This window comes from Phalangium opilio, unplaced genomic scaffold (assembly GCF_054372755.1).
Source record: "Phalangium opilio isolate 3A_F unplaced genomic scaffold, DU_Popi_V2 ptg000003l_1, whole genome shotgun sequence".
NCBI lineage: Eukaryota > Metazoa > Arthropoda > Arachnida > Opiliones > Phalangiidae > Phalangium > Phalangium opilio.
This window is the reverse complement of record NW_028324145.1, coordinates 14325258-14348297: the sequence shown is the minus strand read 5'-3', so window position 1 is coordinate 14348297 and position 23040 is coordinate 14325258. Positions and strand designations below refer to the sequence as shown.

At 42.4% G+C, this 23040-nt stretch overlaps 1 protein-coding gene across 1 annotated transcript in view; it reads left to right on the top strand.

The window, feature by feature from the left end:
- LOC149718035 (cell adhesion molecule Dscam1-like) overlaps positions 1-23040 on the top strand; it is a 111593-nt gene that overhangs the window by 24964 nt on the left and 63589 nt on the right. The window contains exon 3 of the mRNA XM_089837027.1: positions 7110-7433. Within this exon, the coding sequence (XP_089693153.1) occupies positions 7110-7433 (324 nt within the window). The remainder of the gene's footprint in view (positions 1-7109; positions 7434-23040) is intronic.

Below are 23040 nucleotides of genomic sequence, written 5' to 3'. Positions count from 1 at the left end.
TTTTGCATTCCCCAGTGCGGGTCCGTGGCAATGTCCCCGCGCGTCAAAAATCAATAGAATATTATTATTTTCAGAGTGTTCAAACTCGAGGAATTGGAAAGTTTGTGAAGCCCTCTCGCGGCCATTCAATAAGCCCAGCGTTAATTCCCAGTTGTATAAAGCCATTAGAGCGATAGCTTTTCTTTCTCTTTTCATTTTTCAACCACTACGATACTACTATTAACCGAAATGGAGAATTCTAGTTTTGGACGTCATCTCCCCCAACAACAACGCGTCTACCCTCCTCTCCTTTTCCTCCTCCTTGATTTCCCATACGAACCGTGTAACGTTCTGTTCGACTACCACTTTCTATTCATTGGGAATTCCGGCCTACGATATTGATACGCAATTTTAATGGTACTTATATTTTTAAATAGATACAAATTGGCTTAACCAGCTGCCTTATTACAAATTCCGGTGCATATATCCACTAGGGAATCTGAAAATATGTTGACTTTAGAGCGCGCTCTTAATTTAAAAGAAGGGATTTCAGTTTTTAGAGCTGGCTTTTTTAAGAGACTCATTTCGCTTTCCCGTAAAACGATTTCACGCTGGCGTTTGGAAAAGAGTTTTGGCTTTTGAGAGAGAGTGAGAGTGAAATTAAAGCGCGCTAGCCAGGATGGATGGGTGGCCCCGACTCCGGGTGACTTTATTTATTTGGGACTTTGAAGTTGGTTCGCGTTAATGGCTAGGAAGAGACTACTACCGCAATGCCGAGGTGATTTTTGAAAATTGTTTTCGCCCACTGAAAAGGATTCCTCCTGCACTCTGAAAGAGCGAGAGAGAGAGAGTGAGAGAGGAGAGATAGTTTCCAACCACTATACTGCTCTGTAAAATGGTACCCGGGGAGATGACGACTCGGACTCTGAAATAAACGAGGCAAAGCGAAAGACCCCGAATTTGGGTTTGTACGAGTGGAGCGACGGCTATTGGTCAATGATACTTTCCAACGAAGTTGGTTGATAATTTATTGAACCGTCCTTTGTGGGTCGATAATTTTTCCCATGCGTTTAAAGTGAATGATAACGTTCAAAGGAAACTGTCTTTTCGAACGACGTGAGAAAATTACGGGGAAATGTGGTTTGGTTACTTCATCAAAAATGAACGCGGTTCTTGGTTTGCCTTTAAGATGGTGGGGAATTTGGCCGATTTTGGAAACATTTTGCTCGTGGTAAGCTCAGTGCACGCTCGCATTTGCTGTTCCCCCCCCCCCCAAAGACTAGTTCTCGGTGAGGTTTGTGTATATTACGAAGGAAGGTCGGTGCTTCAAATGGAATTCCTGAAATACCATTTTGCTCTAACGAAATACTCCCGATTTTAGAGGAGAGTCGCGCCGCTCGACATTGGTCGCCTCCGCTTTTAGATTTATTCATTTTTACGTCGTTCTCCGCATTCTCGTTCTTGGCTGCGGTGTTTTACGCTGATAGACCAAAGAATCGAGTCAGTCCTCGCCTAAATGTTAAACGCGAGACAATCGCCAGATATATATTTGCTTTTTCTTCTTCGTCTGTCGTTGACACTAAGTATACGTTAGCGCTGATCGGTTTTCTTGGTTTTTTTTCTTCTCCTCTGTCCCTTCTGGAACTGCCACGGATATTACACGTGTATGTATCATCGTTTCTTTGGCTTCCTTCCACTCGTTGAAATAATCAATAGGGAAGGATCATTTTCGGAATATTTCTTTAAGGCCGAGCCAATCAATCACGATTATGAACTAACCGAGTTCCTCTTTTTCTTTCCGCCTTTCCCCTCTCCCTCCACCAAATAAAGAATAACAAACACTGGCTTCCCTTCCAGAGACTGTACTTCTTCTATTCCGATGCTTTTGATCGCTCCATTTTTAACGATGCTTAAGGGAATTATAAATATTACGAATGAAAAAGACACCCAAGATATTGGGAATGAAATCGCTTTATCTATAAGGAACGCACTCTCGGGATCCAAAGCCAGTTTAAGTATATCGAATCCAAAGCCGTTTTCCGTCCGATAAGTCCATTCCGAAACGCGACCCTGTCGCCAGGAATGAAGGAAAAACACTTCCCCCCTGAAAAAATAAGTAAAACGGAAGAGAGCGACATTTTATGATGTGACAATAGAGCGTAATAAAATATTGCCAGCTATACGTATTCTTCCTATAGAATATGGACGGGCCACCCAACCTTCGTGGAACCCTTCCCTTGGTAAGACCTAGTACGTGGTAAAGCGATTGAACCGAGCTCTAGGTCTTTCCATACTAGGCAGCGAGTACCGAATTTTTCATTTATAGCGAAGGAGAGTCGAGGAAAAGAGAGAAAGGAGACTGCGCGCTGGCCAGTTATTCTCCTCTCCTCCTCAGTCTAGCTCCTTCTCCTAACCTAACGGGAACTTTAATCCAGGATGCCGAGCGGTGCCCGTTATTACGGGATTCGCTACTCTGGTCGAGAGCAGTGCGCGTTTCGACTCTGAAGGCTCCGGTGTTAGCCACACGAGAGTCACGTCGCGTAACGCGTCCTTGTCGCTTCTTGTATCCCAACCCTCTTTATCTTTCCTCGTGGCCTTTTGCGACGCCTCGACTAATGCCCCCCTTACTTCTACGCTCGGTGTTTTAATATCTGGCTTCGCGTATTTATATATATTGACACGAAAATGTTTTACAACACGCGTCAAGTGTGTATCGTTGTATTTCTAATTGTCGGAGTGATAACGTTGGGTGGGACCACTATGGGTAAGTCATTCTACCTTCCTTTCCATGACTTAAGCGGTGACATTAGGTGTGGGCTTGATGGATTAACGTTGATCGGAGAGGCGTTACACGTGGCACACTGTCAACGGTTTAAAGCTACGTCGGTTGACGGGTTCGGTGTTGTGACAGTCCCTCGATGAAAGCTGTTAATTTCGCGAAACTATTTCAGACTGCACGCTATAATAGTTGTGACGTCAGCGTCTAGGCCAAACGTCATGGGCCATGAAGGGGCAGCCATGTTTGGCACCTTTTTTATATAGGGCCTTCCCACTTGTTCGGTTTTACAATAAGTTAAAGACTTAAGATATATTTGCATTGAAAAATAGATAAGCCCTTGATCAACGCTACTTTATAGCCTTCTTGAACGGGACTGTAATCGCGACAATCTTGTATCGGTGTTTTTAAGATGGGAATATCCCGTTCTTAAGCAAAGTCTCAATCGTCTCGGGATGGTTCGCCTTGAAGCGTACGCTGGCCATTATTCTAGGTCAGCTCCGCCAATCTAATAAAGAAAGTCGAGTAGAAAGGGTCACGTCTTAGCATTATCTAGATTATGGTCTTTAGATGGCTAAGAAGAAATTGCGAGGGCGTCCTACGAGGCTCGCTTGATTTTTTTCCCCCCAAAACCACGTATGCCATGTCCTATTCTTTTGTTTTAGAAATACATTAATTTTTTATGGAATAGTTCGAGTTTCTTTTTTAATTTTTGTTAACGGAGCAAAATTTAGACCGGTCATTCGTGCTGAATATACGAAGAAAGGAAAATTATTAATACACTACTTTAAAAAAGTTATCGCGGAGCGGAAGTGGGGAGAAGTCAAGACGGTATCATCGTAACTTCAATTTCTTCTTCCGAAACTTTATTATTATATTGGAAGAGAAAATTTTCTCAAGAAAAAGCCTCTTCTCGCGATCATCAAAAAAAGAAAAAAAAAAATTCCTGAGAGCTTGACTGTATGGAAAAAAGATGGGCCGAATATCCTTCTTTCCCAAAAAAAGTTAAGAGATCAGCGTTTTTCGTTCCTATGGGATTTTTATTTCAATTTTTTTTTTATTATTTCCTTCGTTGGAAAGTCAGGTTATAGATCCCAAATTTGGGGGGGGGGGAGGATAGGCCAAGTGGATAATGGACCTACTTGCCAGTACGTAGGCCCCTTTTTAATAAACAAAAATTATCCCCCAAACTTATCGTTTTTCAAAGTTTATCGTCTATTCATCCAATTTATTATTATTATTTTACTCTCTGCTTCTTCGAGGGATCTCTTTTTAATATATTTTTGACCCAAATTTCATAGGCGAATAAGTAAGCGGAAAAAATCAAAAAATTGCAATTTTTTTTTCGCTTTAAAAATTCGCTCGAAAGAACGTTCGAAGCTGAAAAGTTCTCAAAACGGTTTTTATCCCCACGGCTTTTACTTTTTAAAACTCGACGCTGCTAAAGAAATCAATCGATTATGTGAATCGAAGAGATGATTTCGAAAAAAAGCCACGGAAGATGCGAGGGCGAATATGGAGAAAAATCTGGAGGCACAACGGAGCGGCGGAGAGGAGAGGAGAAAGCGGAATAGGGATAGGGTTAAGAATCTTTCAAGTTCTCAGCAGTTTCTCGAGCATTGTGCCGCTTTAATCGAGTTGTCTGGTGATGCGAGAGTGCGGGAGTGCAGCCTCCAAAGTTAAAAGAGGATCCTGGGAGAACTTTATAGCTAGCCATTGAAATGAAAGATATGTACGAGAAGAAGTTCGTAAGGCAAAGTTGAAAACTGACATTCTTATTGGGTTTTCGCCATTTCTTGCCAGTTTTAATTTCGTGTAAAAAACGCCTAATACTTTTTCCCCCAATATTCTCGCTCGCCATATTTCACATCTAACCCATTGAATCTTTTGATCCGAACCGCGTTAAAGGCTTAGGGGAATGTTAGTACTTCAATTGATATCTTTCTCATTAGAGTATGTTGGGGCGATGGTCTTTCACGAGGTCTCGGCTTCGGCGATACTAGCTTTAATTTTAAGGACGAACGTCGATTGAGAATATGAGCGTCCTCCATATCCACATCATGATGCTTTGGGAGGGAAATTCTGATATAGGAGATAGGGGGGCGGAGGAATTGTTCCGAGGGAATTCTGCCATCTGATATTATATACTCACGCTCATCGCCGCCCTGTGAACCGTGATAACGCCAAAGCACCCTGGCAATTATTAAAAGGAGGGAGTGGGGGTACAGCTCCGGATGGAAGAGGCTGCGGCGTACGCGCTCGGGGATCTTTGCTAGTTAGACGGGAAATTTACTCCTCTGGAAAGATGGAAAGGGTGGGTGAGTGGGTGGTTGCTCGCTTCGTGTCCTTTTCACCAAACTTATATAACTACCGCGCGTATTCTTGAGATTTTTCGACAAAAGTGGCCCGCGGAGAAATTTTTCCTAAAAGGAAATATCTGTTTATAAATTTAACAAGGATGCCGATGCTTTCAAATTAAAACTATACGTCTAGCTTTTAAATTCGTGGAAATCCCAGAAATTTTTGCGCCCTGAAAGAATGAACGCGACTTCTTCCCTCGGGTTGAAAATATCTGGGAAGAATATTCTTAGAAAATGTAGAGAAAATATCGACCCGTATATAACAAACCACGCTTTGGCTAAAACAACCGAAAAATAAACACCGCCCGAAGACCGAGGAATGTATCTAATTTCTAATTATAATTCTCGGCTACAATTTCTAGGAATATAATTTTCAACGTGAAAACTTACTTCGGCGGTAATTCGTAATACCGAATTCCATCCTTTTCCATTTTTAATTATGGCAGTAATTTACGGTACTTTCATCCTCTTTCTCTCTCTCCCGGTTTCTCTTAGACTTCTCGGAGTTTAAAGTCGCGTAGCTCGAGCCTCTATTGATTCTTGAAGCCCCGAATGGATCTGCCTAGTTTTAATTACTCGTAATTAATGCCGCCGCCGCGACGGAGAAGCGGGGAGGAAATCGAGAACGGAAATGGGCCAACACATACGATACTCGCGCCTCCTATACTTTATTTACGTTTAACTACCCGAGAAGTTAATCAGTTCCTCCATGAATGTGTAGTCCATCAATTGGGATGACCTCTGGCCCCTTTGCGAAATATTATAAACACCTTAAACTAATTGAGTAAAGAATGCCACGTAGCGCGTTGTCCCGATGAGTTGGTAGCTCGAAATGGTCTTTGGTTCAGCGCGTCCCTCCATGGGAAGAACTTAGTTTGCTTAGGCTCTCTCTCCACCAAATATTGGCTTTATGAACTATGGATTTTCCGGACAGCTTCAATCCTTGACGCTTTCGGAGGACGGTGATCGAAATTACGACGTCCAAGTTCATTAACTTCACCAATAATTGCGCGTTTGGATGCCCGCCTAATGGTCTCTTAGAATTCTAACGATTTTCGAGCTAAACCCTCTTGGCTTCCCTCGAAAACTTCCAATCCAGTTTTAACCCAACGCTAGCTCTTATAGATAGCTTGGCAAATTGCTTCTCGACTGGCGTATTGAAACGTTAGTTTTACCCGAAAACGCCGGACAGTTAATTGAAAGGGCATTTTGTAAAGGCATCTACTCCACGCCGCGTTCTTTGATTTAACTGGTCGGTTTTAGTGCGGGCGGATCGTAAAAGACTCGTTCGGCTTTAATTAAATAAATTCGATTTGCGCTTATGAGAATGTCAAAACCTATTAGGATTTTTGTCTAATCGTACTCGAGAAGAGCGCTTTGGGAATCGAATAATGAATGTTTGCATCGGCCTTTATGGTTTCGTCTTTGCATTATACCGGCGTTACTCTGATTCTAGCGCAAAGGTCGTACCGATTGGCAATGCTTATGGTTTCGTTTCGTGCGTGTAAACTCCATTAGCGTTTTCCACTAACCGCGAAACGCAAACAATTTTACTGCCAAGCAAAACTGCTCGTAATTATTGACTCGGGTTTATGGTAAGGTCAAGAATTACTCACGATTATTATAATATAGCGTTAAAAATGAGTTTGCCTGGTTAAATTAAACCTTTTATTGTTTGGAGAGAGCGCGTGTTGCTTGGCGAAAGCCTTTTCAACTTTTGTTTGTTAGTGACGGGGAACGAAAGGAAGGCGTACGAGAGTATATATCGCGGTTGGTTGGAAACGATTTCCTCGCGAAGCGTCAACATATTCCCGGCGCGACAATTTGCTCGAGAATTAAATTCATAGGGAACGAAGCGTAATTTAAACCTCAAGCTTAATTCCCCGCAGCGCATGCAGCCAAGGCCTATTAGCGTCGTGCGACTGATTCTAGCTGGACTCGGACGGAACTTGGGCGAAACTTAATTTCGTCAATTTCTCCTTTTGGTTTTGCAGGTTCGCCCGTTCACTCGAGCGTAACTTCTCCTTCGTTCCTGGTGGAGCCGCCTTCCTACGTCGATTTCTACAATGGTTCCGGTACGACCGTTCCTTGTTCCGCCAAAGGATTTCCTCAACCCAACGTTACTTGGAGTCGTCAAGATTCCACGGAACCGGTTACCGAGATTTCGAATCTGCGATACGTCAGAGGAGATGGCGCGCTCGTTCTTCCGCCTTTCGCCAGCCAGGATTTTCGTCAAGAAATCCACGACGCCGTTTATCATTGTCTGCTTTCTAATTCCGCCGGAACAATAGCCAGCCGGGAGGTTCGAGTACGGGGCGGTAAGTTCACCAGGCATTTTTCTCTTCTTACTCTTAGTCTGCTTGAAAACAATAGCCAACAGGCAATCCGACACTAGTTATTTCCTATTTTTCCTCCGCGCGTCATATAAGAACAGTCAAAGGACTACCTTGATAAGCGCCACGAATAGCCAGTTATAGTTCACGTCGGACTAACGTTGTCCCGAGCATTGTCAGAATGTCACCTTCCCTTTCGAGACTCTTCGTTACTGAACTCTCGGTGCGGTCCGAATATTTATCATTGTTGCTCGTTTCATTTTGACTGGGCATTGGCAACGTTCTATTTGTATTATCCACATTCCTTTTTCCCTTTAATGTAAAAGGAATCTATTTATTGATGCTTTCGCGGCCTCTCTGGTGACTGCCAATACTTCTCTTCTTTTTTCAAACGATCCTGGATTGGTTTTTCTACTTTTTCGCTTCTTCTTGCAGCCTCTAATTTCCAGAGATTTACTCTAGTACTCTTTTGATGCTTTTTATCCCCGCTGCCCAGACCTTGTACTGGTTGGTGGGTTATTTTTATCCTTAGACTACGTGTAGCTCTTTTACCCCGGAAGGAAATATCGAGTTAGCCAATTTTAGAGCTTATATCGTTCGTGTACCAGAAACACCCCTCATTTAACCTATAAATAATTAAGCGCGAATCATTTAAAACACTTCATTTCGTTTGAATGGCGACCCATCACCTCACGCTGCCTGGAAAAGTTCTACGAGAATCTTATCTTTAAATAATTTTGTTAAAGTTATTCCGAAACATTCGGGGTTGTATTTTTATCTCGTTCATTGCTCTTACGATTAAATAAGCCAAAGTCTTAATTTAAACGCTACATTAAAACTCCCCGATGTTGTTTCGCTTTTGCACTCGAGGTCTGGCGCGTCGCATTTACATGGAGAAAAAGACGAGGTACCTAACCAACCGGCTTTCGCGAAACTCCAACTCGCCAGTGAACACCGGCCGCCTCCGTTTTCAAAGTCATTAAATATTTAAATAACTAACAAAGCTAACAAACGGAGGACGCGCCAACCCTCGCCTCTTCTCGAAAGTTTGGTTTTCACTTGACCAAAAATTCGTTGCGAGTACGACGCTAAGGATCTCGAGTTGTAGCGACGAATTTCGTCAAGTGAAAACCACGCGAGCTCGTAATTCTAATTTGAGAACTACTAGCGCGGGTATTCTGGTTTTCTGTTTGTAAAACAGGTAGAAATTCAAATTGTTCTTATTTCCAAAAGTTCTATCTTTGTCTCGCGTGGATTTATTTACTTTCGGACCAAATATTTGTAAAGTACTGAAAAATTCATTACTCGATTAGGAAAGTTCATTGGACGCGTAACAAGTTGCGAATGTTGCCGTGTTCTAAACGACATTGGAAATATTAACGCGTAAGGAAACACTTTACAGAGAGAGTAAAATTATGACATCAGCCCTGCATCCCGTAATCCACTTGTCCCGAGTCATCCTAAGGCGCAATCGATCATCGGGGTTATTTCAGCCCCCTTCGTGATTAGTTACAGTGTTTACTCACTCACTCACTGACTGACTAGTATATGCCCCCTTTTGCACCATTCAACTCTTTCGAAGCCTCACTTTTCCCGAATAAGAAAAATCCTCTTTCGGATTTCGAGGCTTAGAGGGGGGGGGGGATAACCGCTACCCCACCGAGCGAGAATGAATGAAGTTGCTGGCGACACGGTGTTTCAACCGCTTCGAAAAGCGTATAATCTCGGGTACTTTGGCCATGATACTTGGCCGGCTTAACAGAGGCTAATCCCTCCAAAGCTCCCAGAAATTAATAATCAAATGGCGGCTTGTACACTTAGTTGGAGGAAGGTACCGGTGGGGGGGGGCTCGAAGCTGCAGCCGCTATTAAACGACGCGGACCCTTTCTCCCGAATTTGATTCTAAGCCTAAGCAAAGACGGAAAGGATCTCTTTGAGACAATAACTATAGGGAGTCGAGATACGCCGCTGAAAATACAAAGCCCAAAATCATAGATAACCTCGGGAAAGTTTAAGACATCTCCTGGTGGTGTATTCCTCCAAGGGAACGAAGCGAGAGTAGGAAAGAGCGTTAGATGCCCATTTTATAATTAATCGTTTCCCCCAATTAACGCGGCTCGCGAGTCGAATATGATAGTTTTACGACTGCCACCCGCCTCGATGCTCCGTTCCAGAATACGCCCTAATGACTTCTAAATGATAGCGCCATTTGACCAACCGATTCGAAACTGTGCCATACAGTGAGAGACGCTCCTGCCTGCCTCCCTGTAGGAGAGAGAGAGAGAGAGAATTTCGCGATACTTTTGTTGTCCGAGGATCAAATTAACGTAATCACGCTAATGGCGGGATTTATACCCCGTTGAGACTAAAGAGAGAGAAATGTATTACAACCTTGTATAACAATAGGAGAGCCAGTTCAAAAAGGAACCAGTGTAATCTGATCTCTGGAGTCTAATACAGTTCAAAAACCCAAAATAATATTTAAATACATTTAGCTTAAAACAACTATTTATGAAAGCGATTAAAACGAAGCCTATTAAGTAAAGCGCTGCAGATATTCGTATTTCATCAGTTTCTTGGCCTTGGCGAAACCTATCATGTTCCGTTTTCTTCGTCGAATGGACTTTCTCAAAAAGAATATACGAATCTGGCTCGAGAAGAATAGCGAGATTATCATAATTGCGTTCCGACGAAAGTCGGGACTCGAAAGTTCAGAGAGAAGGCTATCTTGTATTTCCCGAAACAATTTTATTAGCCAAATTTAATTAGAACCCGAGCTTGGACAAATTCTCCACTCTAGAAATAAGGGACCGCAGCCCGTTTCTAATTTTAAACACTCGGGAGAGAGTTTAGACCGCGTCGCGACTCCATCTCGCAGATTTTAAAACGTACAATCAATACGTACCTATTTCTATATGAACTTCCCGCAGCGAAATTTGAGCGAGCACCTAAGGGGGTTTGCGCAATTAAATTAACGGAAAACAGACGAAACATTGATTATAATAAACCGGAATATTTAATATTCGAGTGCTTTTAAAGTCTGCAAAATTCCCCAATTGATTCTTTAACATTTTTTAGTGCTTGGTAATTAAAGCAACGGTCAAACTTAAGTTCAGCGAGAAACTGACCTCCAGGAAGTTGCACGGAGCTTGGCGTCTCGTCCAACAAGAGCGGATCGCTTTATATCTCGCCAAACAGCCAGTTTAACGATATAATTTAAAACTAGGCCTTGGACCGTTTCGCTTTATTACCCGAACATTAGGAGATGGTGGTGTACATGTCGCGCAGGGTGACTCTCACTCTCGGGTGGCTATCAGTTAGGCGCTACAGGCTGAGCGTGGAACGTGAAATTTGCCAAGCGTTAGGTACATATTGAGAAACTTGGAGAGTAATGTAGAGAGCGGTACTGTCGAAAAGCCATTACCGAACAACGGTATTGGTAGAATATATTATCCCATTACGGAATAAAGAAGAAATCTGCTGGCTTCGAACCCCGGCCTTTCCTATCCTTGATGGTAACGTCTCCCTCGGGAATCTCCAACGCGGGAAAAAATCCACTCCTACAAGGTATAAATATACCTGGTCATTTGGTTTCATATTGAACGGGAAAGGCGTTCGTGTCCAGAGATGGAATGCTGACGGATTGTGGCGTGGGTGAAAATATACCACGAGATTGTGCCGCGAGGACTGCTGGGAAAATTGCGTCGTCCGCGCGACTATTCAGAGTTAACAATCTTCAAGCAAAATCTCTCGTAGTTTGAGGCTTCCGGGAAGAAAATATGAACTGGCGTTCCCGCTCCAATCTCGGGTTTATTCCGTCGGACTGGGCGAATGGATTATAGATCCCGTTCCAGCCTAGCTTTGCATTGCCTAGAAAAGGGGGGGATAATGTATTTCTAATGACGAGGGGAATTCATTTGTCCGCATTTGTCACTGGAACCAACTGAGATTGTTATCTTTTGGAAAGGAAAAGTAAGCTTAAGCTAGTACACGATGCACTCGAGGTACAGGGTCTGGATTTGTCGTATATCTTCATCGACTGAGCGTGGCGTTTGCGTCGAGCTTACCCTGTAAAAGAAACTTCATTGCTTTAGAACAGATTTTCTCCGTAGGGACAGTCCGGGGAAAAAAATAAAAAAGTATGACCCGCGCTTCCAAGCGTTTTATTTCGGATTTCTTTATTCGCATTCTACTTTGAGTTTCTTTTTACATTTGTTTAAAGAGTGCTTGGCTTGTAGTTCACTCGCATTACGCGGTAGGAGGTGAGATAGGTTTTTGTCTGTCTTAAATTTACTCGGAAGTATATCTTGGGTTTTTACGGAATTTAAAAAAACCTTTTCGTTTCTCTTTTTAATAGGTTTTAGTTTCCTTTTTCTTTCGTGTTATCTATTTGCCTTTTATAAGTTGGAATTTTTTTTCCCAACGGGGCTAAGTTAGTAATTGAAAACCGAATTGTTTTTTCCATTGTTATACGGTTGGAATATTCCTAAGAAACTGGAATTAATTCATCCATATTTACCTTCCAATTAATTATAATAAAATGCTTTATATTTAGGCGAATATTTCGGTGATAAGGATATAGATATAACAAATCATACGATATCAGTTATAATTGAAAGATATTCATTTGGCTCGGGCCGTTATATATTTGGGCACCCAGTTGTAAGGGATCCCTCTCGAAACGTAATTTAGGCGTCTCTAATGCCTGGAAAGCGCGCGCCGAGTAGCGAGCATTGTCTTACAAAGATGTTCGAAGGGGATTTAATTTATGACATATGGCCGAATTCCCTCGTCATTTACCTTATCGCGGAATAGCCGCTCTTCCGAGAGATGGGCATCGTCGCTTTCCATCTCTTTCGGTAAAACAGACCTCCTTCTAGCGCTCGCTAAGAAGTCATCAAATACCAAAGACGAGTTAGTCGTGTCCGAGTTTGTTTTTGTATCGTTTCCTCGACAAGACCTTCGAGGTCCCGCTGCCAGGAAAAGCGTTAGGCGTCCAGCTGTAAGCGGTCTCTGGTTTAATTCAAACCTTAGACAATGAGTTAGAGAGATGTTTAACTCCCTTAACATTAGAACTGTATTGCGTAATGTACGGGGATTGGCGAGAATCTTGTTACCTACGGGGATAATAAGGATTTTGGTTGAAGGTGCAGTTTATAGTCGGCGCGTGATGGCAAAACCCCTTCCATTTATTATATCCGTCAATGGGAATTAATCTAAGTTGATAAATATAATTTCCCGCTTTCGAGGATTTAATTATAAGGACTTTCTAATGGTCATCCTATAGCTTACGCCATTGTTTAATATTGGCAAACAAATTTACGAGACTGTATAGGCGTCAAGCGTTAACCGGGTTTTATTAGGGCGCGCTCTCGAGCAAAATTATGAAAATGTATAATGGATATTTTGCGTCATTGCTTATTGGACTTGTAAATAATGAACTATACGCCTTGGAAATGGCAGCCCATTTCGTAGTTCAATTCCCGTCCTTATTTTAACACCTGTTTTTCGGATAATAGCTACAAAGTTTAATGAACCGCTTTTTGATGTAATACCAATGTGACGAAAACTGACGTTGTTTGATCAAGATCAAGCTTTCTTTGGTTTTCTATAGCGTAAGAAAAAGCCTTTATCTTTAGTGAGAAGCGCGTCGTCTGGCGAATATTCCCAACACGAATAGCGCCGAAGAGAATCTATCGCTCGCTTAATAGTTTTTGATCTAATCCGGCTTGTTAGGTCTATTGTTTGAGGCGCGCGCCAAAGAAAAGGTGTCCCGGAGGAGCCGCGGCTGAAAACCTTAACGCGCCTTGATAGATGTAACCATCTTCTAACCGAGGATGAGAAGATATATCTTGGGACGCGGTAACCGCGCCACACGCCTTCCGAACAACCATTAATAGTTTCGCCAGAAGAAAAACTACTTTAATTGGGCAAAACTTGGCGTGAGAAGGAAACTCGAGCGTCTTTGGAGCCCCCCTTAAGGCGCGAACGGGCGTCGCTCCATTCGGTGTTAAGGCCACGAAGAAGGCTCCGTGTTGCTCCAACCGTCCGTGAAGCGGATACTTTGCTTTTTTAGGGAGGATTTAAGGCATAAAAAGAGAAACGACGATCGACCGAGCTAAAGATCATGTTCAATTCCAGCGAGTGAACAGTTTCCCACGGCTTGGAATTGACGCTTCTCGCTTAATGTTTCCGATTATTGTACTATTAAAAATTGTAAGTTCAGAGTTCACGTCTCCAAAATGAAACACGATCGCTCGATAAGGCGTCAGGCCTATCTTGGTGGCGAGGTGGAAAATAATCGGAGCTTCCTCTTTTATCAAAGCGAGAATCGAGCAGCGTCAAAGGCTGAAACTCGACCGGATTATAAGCGCTCTTCGCAACAATTACCTTGGTCCGTTCTCAACTTCGAAAATTCCCGATATCAAAACTCGTATAGAGGGTTCCTCGGGCTCTTAGCGCGCTAATCTTTATAAAAGCGCAGGCGGCCCGCGATGAAAAAGTGAGCGGGCTCACGACGTCGAGGACGAGAATTTTGAAAAATTGTTAACCACGCTATTTTCGGGACACGCCATACGTAAGAGACTAAATAGAGAAATACGATGAGGCCCTCCCCACTTCAGACCACCAATATTATGTTTTCCCTCCGGGGCTAAGCTTACACGCACTTCGGTGAATCAAAGACAAAATTATTGCACCAGGGCCTTTAAGTTAGGCGCCCGCGTAATTAGCCTCCTTGGGTAAAATATAGTTAAGGAATTGGGTTATTAGTTCGGGTGAAATCTTATTTGTCTAAGGATCCTTCTGGTTCCTTTAATCGAAAGGTATCGGAGGTTATCGCTACGGAATACTAATTAGCGTTGTTGCCTTGTAAAATATATAAACTTGGAAAAGTTCAAAAAGCGATCGATCACTCTTTTCTATTGTGTTGGTTGAGGTTACGGAATATCGTGATGAAAAGCCTCCAACGGTGCTCCATTCAATCTTTCTATATTTATATAGCGTTACATGGGCCAGGCTGCAGCCTCCTTCCTTGTTCCGTGGCCTATTAGTCTTGTTAAAATTGACAAATTTGCCTTCCTTTCGCGCGTCTTTTCCGCCTATTTCCTTCCTCTTGCCCCCCCCCCTTTTAAAAAAAAAGTACTTCTTTAAACATTCAAGCTCACGTACATTTTTAATATTCTTAAAATGGTCCTTTATTTTAAATCCAGTTTAAATTATTATTTTTTAGATAAAATGAATTTAAAATCACCTTACATCTCATTAGTCTATACGCGTACACTAAGCTATTTTTAATCTGTTTTTAATTCTAGTTAAAATAAATTCCGTCCATTTTTGGTAGGATCCTAATTTTGAGGGTAATGAATCGAATAATCCAGTAGATTGTTTGGGCTTTTTATCCGTGGCGCCAGCCCAAGAGAGATATGGATAGCCCTTTCGAGTTACAAATCTTAAAAATCCGCCAAACAAAAATATTGCGGATATCGAACAATCGATTCCGTGTTTGTTTAGAACCGAAAAAAAAGAGTGAAGGAATCACCCTAAAAATATGAAATATATCCACCACCAAAGGTTAGGTTTTTCTTGCCGCTCTTTTTACACTATATATCTTTGCTGGCATCGCGAGAAAAGGAAAATCCAAAAATATTTCTCCGAATTTGAAAGAAATAAGATTCGTGGGGGCCAATGATGCCTCCCGATAAAGAGGGAAGGCTTCTAAAGTGAAACGTTAACTTTTCAAAATAACCTTGTACAATCTTTCGTAATGCCAAAAATAAGGACGTTGAAGTAAACAACATTTCACTTTTTAAGTTAATCCTGTTTTCTTACCAATTACAATTCATCGAAATTATTTTATTTCTGAATCTAACCGATGCGATACCATAGACTGTGTTATCGTGTACTGGTCTTGTTTTACTTCAATTGACTAACATCCGCTCATATTGATAAAAGTACTCGCTTAAAAAGCTTCGAGTAAAGCGAGAAACGCATTTACTCTAGTCGGGAGTTTCTATAATCTCGTTCGATTCAAATGACTGCCATATCTCAGTTCGGAAAAGGGCGCTGCAGGTAGCCAGCCCAAAGAGGAATCTCGAAATTTATGGCTTTTTCTCGCAATCTGAATCTGAGCCGATAGCTCACGTCGTTTTCTATCATTCCAAACTATTAAGTCCGAGCCTCGCTATACGAATTACACTAGTAGTCTACCACCGGCCTGATGCGATGGCCAGTTGCGAGCACGCTTTTACCATCTTTTTACTCTGAAAACGGATTTGGCTCGTAAGAGGTTTTTCGTAACAACCCGACTGAAAGAAGGAAAAGGCGAGAAGAACGTGGTGGAATATAAAAATGATTAATACAAGCCGCCGGCCTTTCTCGGACATTAAAAGATATCGCGTGCGTCGGCGAATAACGCCCTGCCAATTCGCGAAACGACACCGCGCGCGTTACCGTCAACGCCAACTATGGTCTTCCTGACTAATATTGGTCGTCGACGCGTGGCCGACACTGAGATATGTAATGTATACGATACAGTAGACACCATCGGGTCTAAACTACCCTTTCGGCTAGCGTCTACCAACTTGATCACGGTAAATTGAATCTCGCACCGCCGCTTTCCTCTCTCTCTTTCTCTCTTTTTTTTTATAATAAAAGAAACCTGATCGCGTCCCGAATTCGATTTATGGTGCCTTGATTCGGACATTTACTGTCCACCGCGTGGTAATGAAGAAGAAAAAAATTTCCCCATTTCGTATTCCAATTTTTTTCCAAGTGGATTTTTCCAATTTCTTTAACTTCCGAAAGTCCTTATTACGTCCCAGTTTCGGCTCTGGGAATTTATTTCGCTCCGAAGAAAATGAGCCAGATTTTATATAAGTAGAGTATCCTAGCAGCTAGCCTACTTATTAAAGTCAAGCGACAGTGAAATGACGCGTACCCCATCGCGTATCTACCTTTCTCTATAAAAATATAACGTTGAACAGTAGTGGTACCCACTTGTTTAGGCGGTCATCCCAAAATGGCGGCCAATCAACTAGCCGAATTGCGAGACTCGACTAAAGTTCTGGAATGTCCAGGCGTTTCTTCGTCCCTTTGAACCGGGAATCTCCGCCTTCTAAGGGTACGGAATTCTTTTCTTTTGGTCTTTGAAATGAAATAAGAAAAGAGTGCCCCAAATGGAAGAGAATGGGCCCGGCTAGTGGCTTTAATTTCTCAATTTCAATTTAAGGGATTTCTTTTCTTTTCCTTTCTTGGATGGTGCCTAAAAGGGGAAGACCCCGAAAAGGAGTAGTTTTCGAGAATGATGATGAGGAATTGAGTTGAAAGCGGAAAGCTAATCACGTTGCGTGACGATACGCGTCGCCGGGGATATAACGGATTGCGCCCCTTAAATATGGGAGGATTTGTTAAAATGGATATCGAGGTCAAAGTTCGCGTTCCCTTTAAATGACCTATAGAGCTTCCTTCGCTCTAAATCCATCGGGTTAATGATTGCGGGCTTGATTGACGCCAAACATTTCGATGCCAATCGCTCGATCTGGTCCCGTTATTGATTGATGGCCCTATAATTATGTCCGGAGTAGTTTCACTTCGATTGCTTTACTAACCCGGCTATTTTCAGTTGGATCGCCTTCGTCAAAAAGGCTACTTTCTCGAGCTCCCCACCCGAATCCATTCAGTTTACTCCTGAATATTGATGTTTGGTGAAAGGGAAATTTAGGAAAAAAAATGCAATTTTAATTAGTAATTATCAAAGATTGATATTGTAGCCCTGGCCATAAAAAATTACTTTCGAGCCGCCATGCCTTCAAACCATCTCGGTAATTTTCCTAATTAAAAATTAGGGGTGGGAGTGGGAGGGAAGAGGGTGACCAGTCTGGCACAGCTATGTTCCTTCATTCCCAGACCCCCCCCCTTGCTCTTTTGGGTTACGAATAGGATCCAAATGATATTTCTTTTCCCCCAATGCTCCCTTCTGTTTTTTCAATTAGCGAATCGTTTTAGCGTGGCCCTTTTCCTTCTTGCTCGCAGCTATAGCAAGTGCCAGACATTGAAGATAGCTGAATGTACTTCAATCTTCCGTGGTATAAAGCCGTTGAGTCGAAGGCGTTCAGTCCTTTCTGTAGGGTCCTAGGTGTAGTAGCTATCATGCCTAGAGGGCTTAATTCTATAAGCGCCTTCCTTATAGAGCGAGAGAACATGGCACGGGCAGCCGGTTCAGGAAGTGGAAAATTCTTCCACCGTGCTCTTTCACACTCTTGGCTCGAACCCCTAGATACATCGGACACCTCTCGGTTTAGATTAGAGGCGGGTTTCATTACCACTAATACGAGTTGCCAGCGCTGCTGCCACCGGGTCTGTTGCAGGCTTACAGGCCCCCTTATATCGTTTGCGCGCTGTAAATAAATGAAGGAAAAATTGCCAATGTCAGATATTGACTGCCTCGCTTTTTCAACTGGGGGGTTTTATACCTTTACCCACGAAACGCGTTAATCATCCGATATTAACATTATCGCGCCAGAATACATTTTTACAGGTGTACCTAACTCTAACGGTTTTGCCACATCTCTCCTCTGCAAAGGCACTGGGTTTTTTTTTTATTTTCATATTTTGCACTATCTATCGCGGAACAAGAAGCGAAGAAAGAAAGAAAGAGGGAATGGCCAAAATAGAAAAGAGTACTTTTTCTCCATTTATTTCAGCCGTTACTTTCCCCTGGCTAGGTCCCCCCCCCCCCCCCACATCTTCCAAGACCAATTCTGGGCTGCCAGATCTCGTTATACGGGTGCGTCTACTCTACAGGCACATTGCGGCGCCGTTTCTTTGTCGTGTCCAGGCCAGCGAACGAGAGTGTAAACGCGTTATGTCCCAACACCTACCTACTATCCGCCCTCCCGCCTCACCATCTTTTCTCGGACGGTCTAAGTGATTTTTCTCACCGTCCATTCTTGACATATACGGGCTTATATATTCGCCAAGTTTTTCTCTAAAGGTCGGGTATATTGTTTTTATTAGACGTAGAAGGTGTTTAGGCGTGAATTTGAATTAGCGGTGCACCATAGGAAAATTCCGAGCGAACTTGGAAATTGGTTTTGCCCTGGAGAATGAATGATTCAAGCTCTATGGTTGCGATAGCCAGGTTGTATATTGTTTAGGCGCAGACTGCAGTGGCGGCCGCCTTAAGCTCTTATCTGGACTGCAGCTATTATAATATCCTTTCCATTTCCTCCGCGTTCTCTGATTGATACGTAGATCTCGGAGAATCCTAATGGATAGCTATTAATTACGTATCCCGCCGCGTCTGAGCCTAGCTGTCAGTATCTATGCCATTTTCAAGTCCTTTCCTATAATGGTCTGCCCGTGTAAAACCTTATATACGAGAATATTCAAATATAAATCGTCATCTACCCTAATTGGAGTCATTAGGGAACTCGCCGCAATTCGTTATTGAGGTCAATGTTTTCTCGAATTCTGGACATGATCGTAATAAATTGAAAAGCTAAACATCGGTCGTGCAGCCGGAAATCCGTTTCCATAAGCCACATGCCGCCCTCATTTCACCCTCAGATTAAAATACTTGGAAAACTTAATCTGGAATCTCAACAATGTTTTCTTAGCAGAGTTTTCCTTCTCCATTTTCCGTATAGGGCTCTCTCGCCAAGCGTGATCAACTGCGGGCGAAACACGCTCTGAGAGGAATTGATGTCTTAATAAAACTCAGAAGGAATATTTTCCCCTCCTCCTGCTGCTGCTGCTGGTCAGAGAGAGAGAGAGAATTTTCTTTTGGAGGGCGAAATTTTTCTATACTTTCTCTCATCTATTCGGAAAGGCCGACACAAAAGAGAGCGTCGAGAAGTGATCCGGGAGCGCTCGAAATCTTTGGTAGGAGCTCGGAGCGCTTTAGCGCGTCACTGCAGCGTGATCATTATTGTTAGGAATTCGATTAGAGCCCCGAGTCTATTGTGCCCTCTCTTCTAAGATGCCATTGGTCGAAAACTTCCCCCGTACGAGTTAAGAGACATCCACGCTTCGACGATCGACTTGTTCGAGGGAATTCCACCGGTGTTCTAAACTTTGACATTGCCAGACCCGACATATGGGTTGGAATGATGTTGGGAACGTTTAAAGTTCACCCAAGTTAATCTGGTACTTTTATAAAATGAAACTCGAACGTCCTCAACATCATTTCACCTTTGTAAATCGTTAAAATAATAATCCGGCTAATTCGCGGTTTGTATTTCTCATTTCTTCACCCCCATTCCACATTCATTATTTCCAAAGTAAATACGCGATGGTCAGAGAAGAGTGTTTTCTTAGCATTAAAAAGCGGCGGCGTCTCCCGTGTCCGTATACCTATAGAGGCCTCGGGCTTATCGCGTCTTTGGGTAAACTGGCGTTATGCGGTTGTTCTTTCGTTCTTGCTTTTCATTTCGGCCCAATCTAAAAGACCCTTAATTTCCGGTTGAACGAAGCCCTAAAGCGAAACGCCTTATTTCTTTTCAGAAAATAAAGTTATTCCCGCATTTTCCATAGGGGCCCCGAGGACCCCCTGAATTTATGCCATGATTTCATTTCAGTAAACATTCGTGTAAACGCCGAGTGTGCTCTGCTCTCTTTCCACTAAACATTCGTGTAAACGCCGAGTGTGCTCTGCTCTCTTTCCACTAAACACTCGTGTTAACAACCAAACTAACTTATCTTATTGATTTTACTTTCGAGGAAACCACTTATCATTTGGTTACTCTATTTTTTAATCTTAATGTAACTTGGCCTATTAATGTTGTAACTATCTATTATTTTATGGCTTACATTCGTGATAAAATTAAATAAATTAACGTCGACTGTGATGGAAACATTTGCTATTTCTATACCGAATTTAATCCTCCGAGGATTAAAAAAGGTGTATATTGGCCATCAGTTGATCTCTCATTCCTATAGATAGAGAGTAGGATTAAATTCAAAATAGAACTTGAAAGAATCTAGGCTGGCTGTTCTCTCTCTGGGGAAGGGCTTCGGGCGTCAAATTTACAAGTGAATAACGAAACGTTTTCCCCACGAGCCTATCCGTGTCAGATATACCCTGACCTACGTCTACGCGTTAACTCGCTTGAACTTTTAAAATAAATATCTTTTGAAAAACGAGCCGGCATACCAATTCGAATTCGAGTTTTAGCAAACGCAGTCGCTCGTAATAAAAAAGTGAAATACACATCGCTCCGAATGTTACTTTGAAATGGAGCTGGTTTTAAAGGCCGACTTCCAACGAAAAGGGTTCTTACGAACTGAAAACCGAGCATCGAGACTAACAATGGAGCGACCGTGCCGATTTTCGAACTCCCGCTGGGGCAAAAGATGGAAGGGTTCTAGCTAACTGAAAGCCGTGTAATGCGGTTCTAGCGAACTGAAGATACACAATAGAGAATTTCCTTCAGGGGAAAGCAAAAATTCGAGAGGAAATAAATTTAAAAGGATTTCTATTGTCCATCTTCAGTTCGCTAGAACCGTTCCAACTTTTGCCCCAGCGGGGATTCAAAAATCGGCACGGTCGCTCCATTGTTAGTCTCGATGCTCGGTTTTCAGTTCGTAAGAACCCTTTTCGTTGGAAGTCGGCCTTTAAATTTCAGATTCCCATGGGCTTCGAATGTTAGATTTCGGGTTAAGTCAACGGAGCTCGGGATAACCTTACTGGAAGTAGCTAACATACGCGACGCCTTGTTTGTTCAAGTATCTAGTCTACCGTTAATTTCTAGATAATCTCCTTAAACTCGAAACCGGGAAAGTGAAACCCACCGGGTTTTTCGCTGAGATTCATATTCCATTCCGTAAGGTGGATCAACAAACGCGACTTGAAAGTTTAGCAAAATAAAACACGCGACCAGGAATTTTTGCCTTTACGCGTAATCAAATGCGAAAGCCATCTTTACTAATTATGATTTAGCGTATAAATATGAAAATATAATTTTGTTAATATAGATTCTAAAAAAAGAATATATTAATGTTGAATGCGGGTATTCAATCAAGTTACATTTCGTGTAATCAGTTTTTAGGCATCCTTCTTATTTTTGTAATACAAAGCCACTTTCATCGCGTTCGTCTTGAACGAGTTAATAGAGCCGATAGTTTTCTTACGCTTCTTTCTAATATCTTCTTGGGTCGTGATTTTTCTCGCGAGTCGTCGTCTTTTAATTCATCTTTGCATCGCGAACGGGGAACCGCGTAATGTAGGGAACTTATTTTAATAGCAAATTCGGTTATCGGATGCTGGAAAAGCTCGCTTTTAGCGCGGGCATCCATCATACGTTGGACTGGCTACGTCTCTTCACCCGTGAATACCTATACTATCAAACTTTTTATATACTTCTCCTCCTCGAGAAGTCCACTCTCGAAGAATAATATGGCCGGTGGAGGTGATTCGCCATAGTGGAATAACTACGTTTAACTTTGTCCTTTTGAACTTGTCAGATTAGCGGAAAGCGATTGAAAATCCAAGAAATAATAATAGCTTACGTTTTTGGCATTGACGAATTGCTCTGCAGTTGGTTTGGTTTTATTATTAAAGGCAGCGATAAGGAAAACTCTTCGTTTCCAATATCTCAAGGCGCCTGACCAGGAATTTATTAGCTTTAAAAACATTTCCTAGAAAAGAAATATTTGTTTCACCGGTTTCTCTAGTTATAATACCCTAGTAACTCCTTCGTAGGCTACCCCACTAAGGAATTCAGGACTACAGCTAGCGGGCTTGTACGAAGATTGAGCCAAGATCTCGGTCCCTAGGCCTTTCTACACGTATAAGAAAGCTCTCGAGTCCCCGCCGAGCGGCCGAGTCTCGTGGGCTCATATACATGGTAATGCATTCCACTTAAAGGCAACCCTTTTAATTTCCTGAAGCGGTGCGCGGGTGGGTACTCGAAGGAAGAAAAAAGGAATGGAGTTCACGTAGCCTTTCGGATCTCTACTTTTCTAAAGCGACCCTATATAGCTAGCTGCCTGCCTTTAGACATCTTATATCGAACGTATCCGCTACGGAGACTTATTTCTTTCGCAAAGAAAAGGAAACCTTCTTAGAAACGATCCCAGCCGGGATTCGAACCCAAGAATAAAACAAAATGCGAAAACAATGTAAAGATTTTAAGGAAAAGAAATAACTTTGAAGACATTGCTCTATCGCGCTTTTTATAAAAAAAAACCAGGATTATTTTTAGTTTTTCCCACGAGTCAAATGGAGTAAGTATTATTTTAATTCAAACATTCTTGAAATCAACATTGTATTGTATTCCACGCATGCTCGTGATGGGAATTTTCCGTTCATTTGATTATTTTTGGCAGTGTATTATCCGCTTTTCAGTTTCTAATATGAGCTCGGGACCGGTGAGAAAAAAGAGTGATGAAAAATGTTTACTAGGGAAATTTTTGCTTGATCGTTTTTTAGCGAAACTAGTTCCATAGTGTCTACCTACTCTCTCGCCTCACGCCCTATAGGGTACCTACTAGCAATCGATTTAAGAGGATGGTACAGGAGGAGATTACTGGCGGTAATTGCGAAATCCAGGCGTGCTTAGCTTTTTAAACATTTTTTTCCTTGTATGACGCG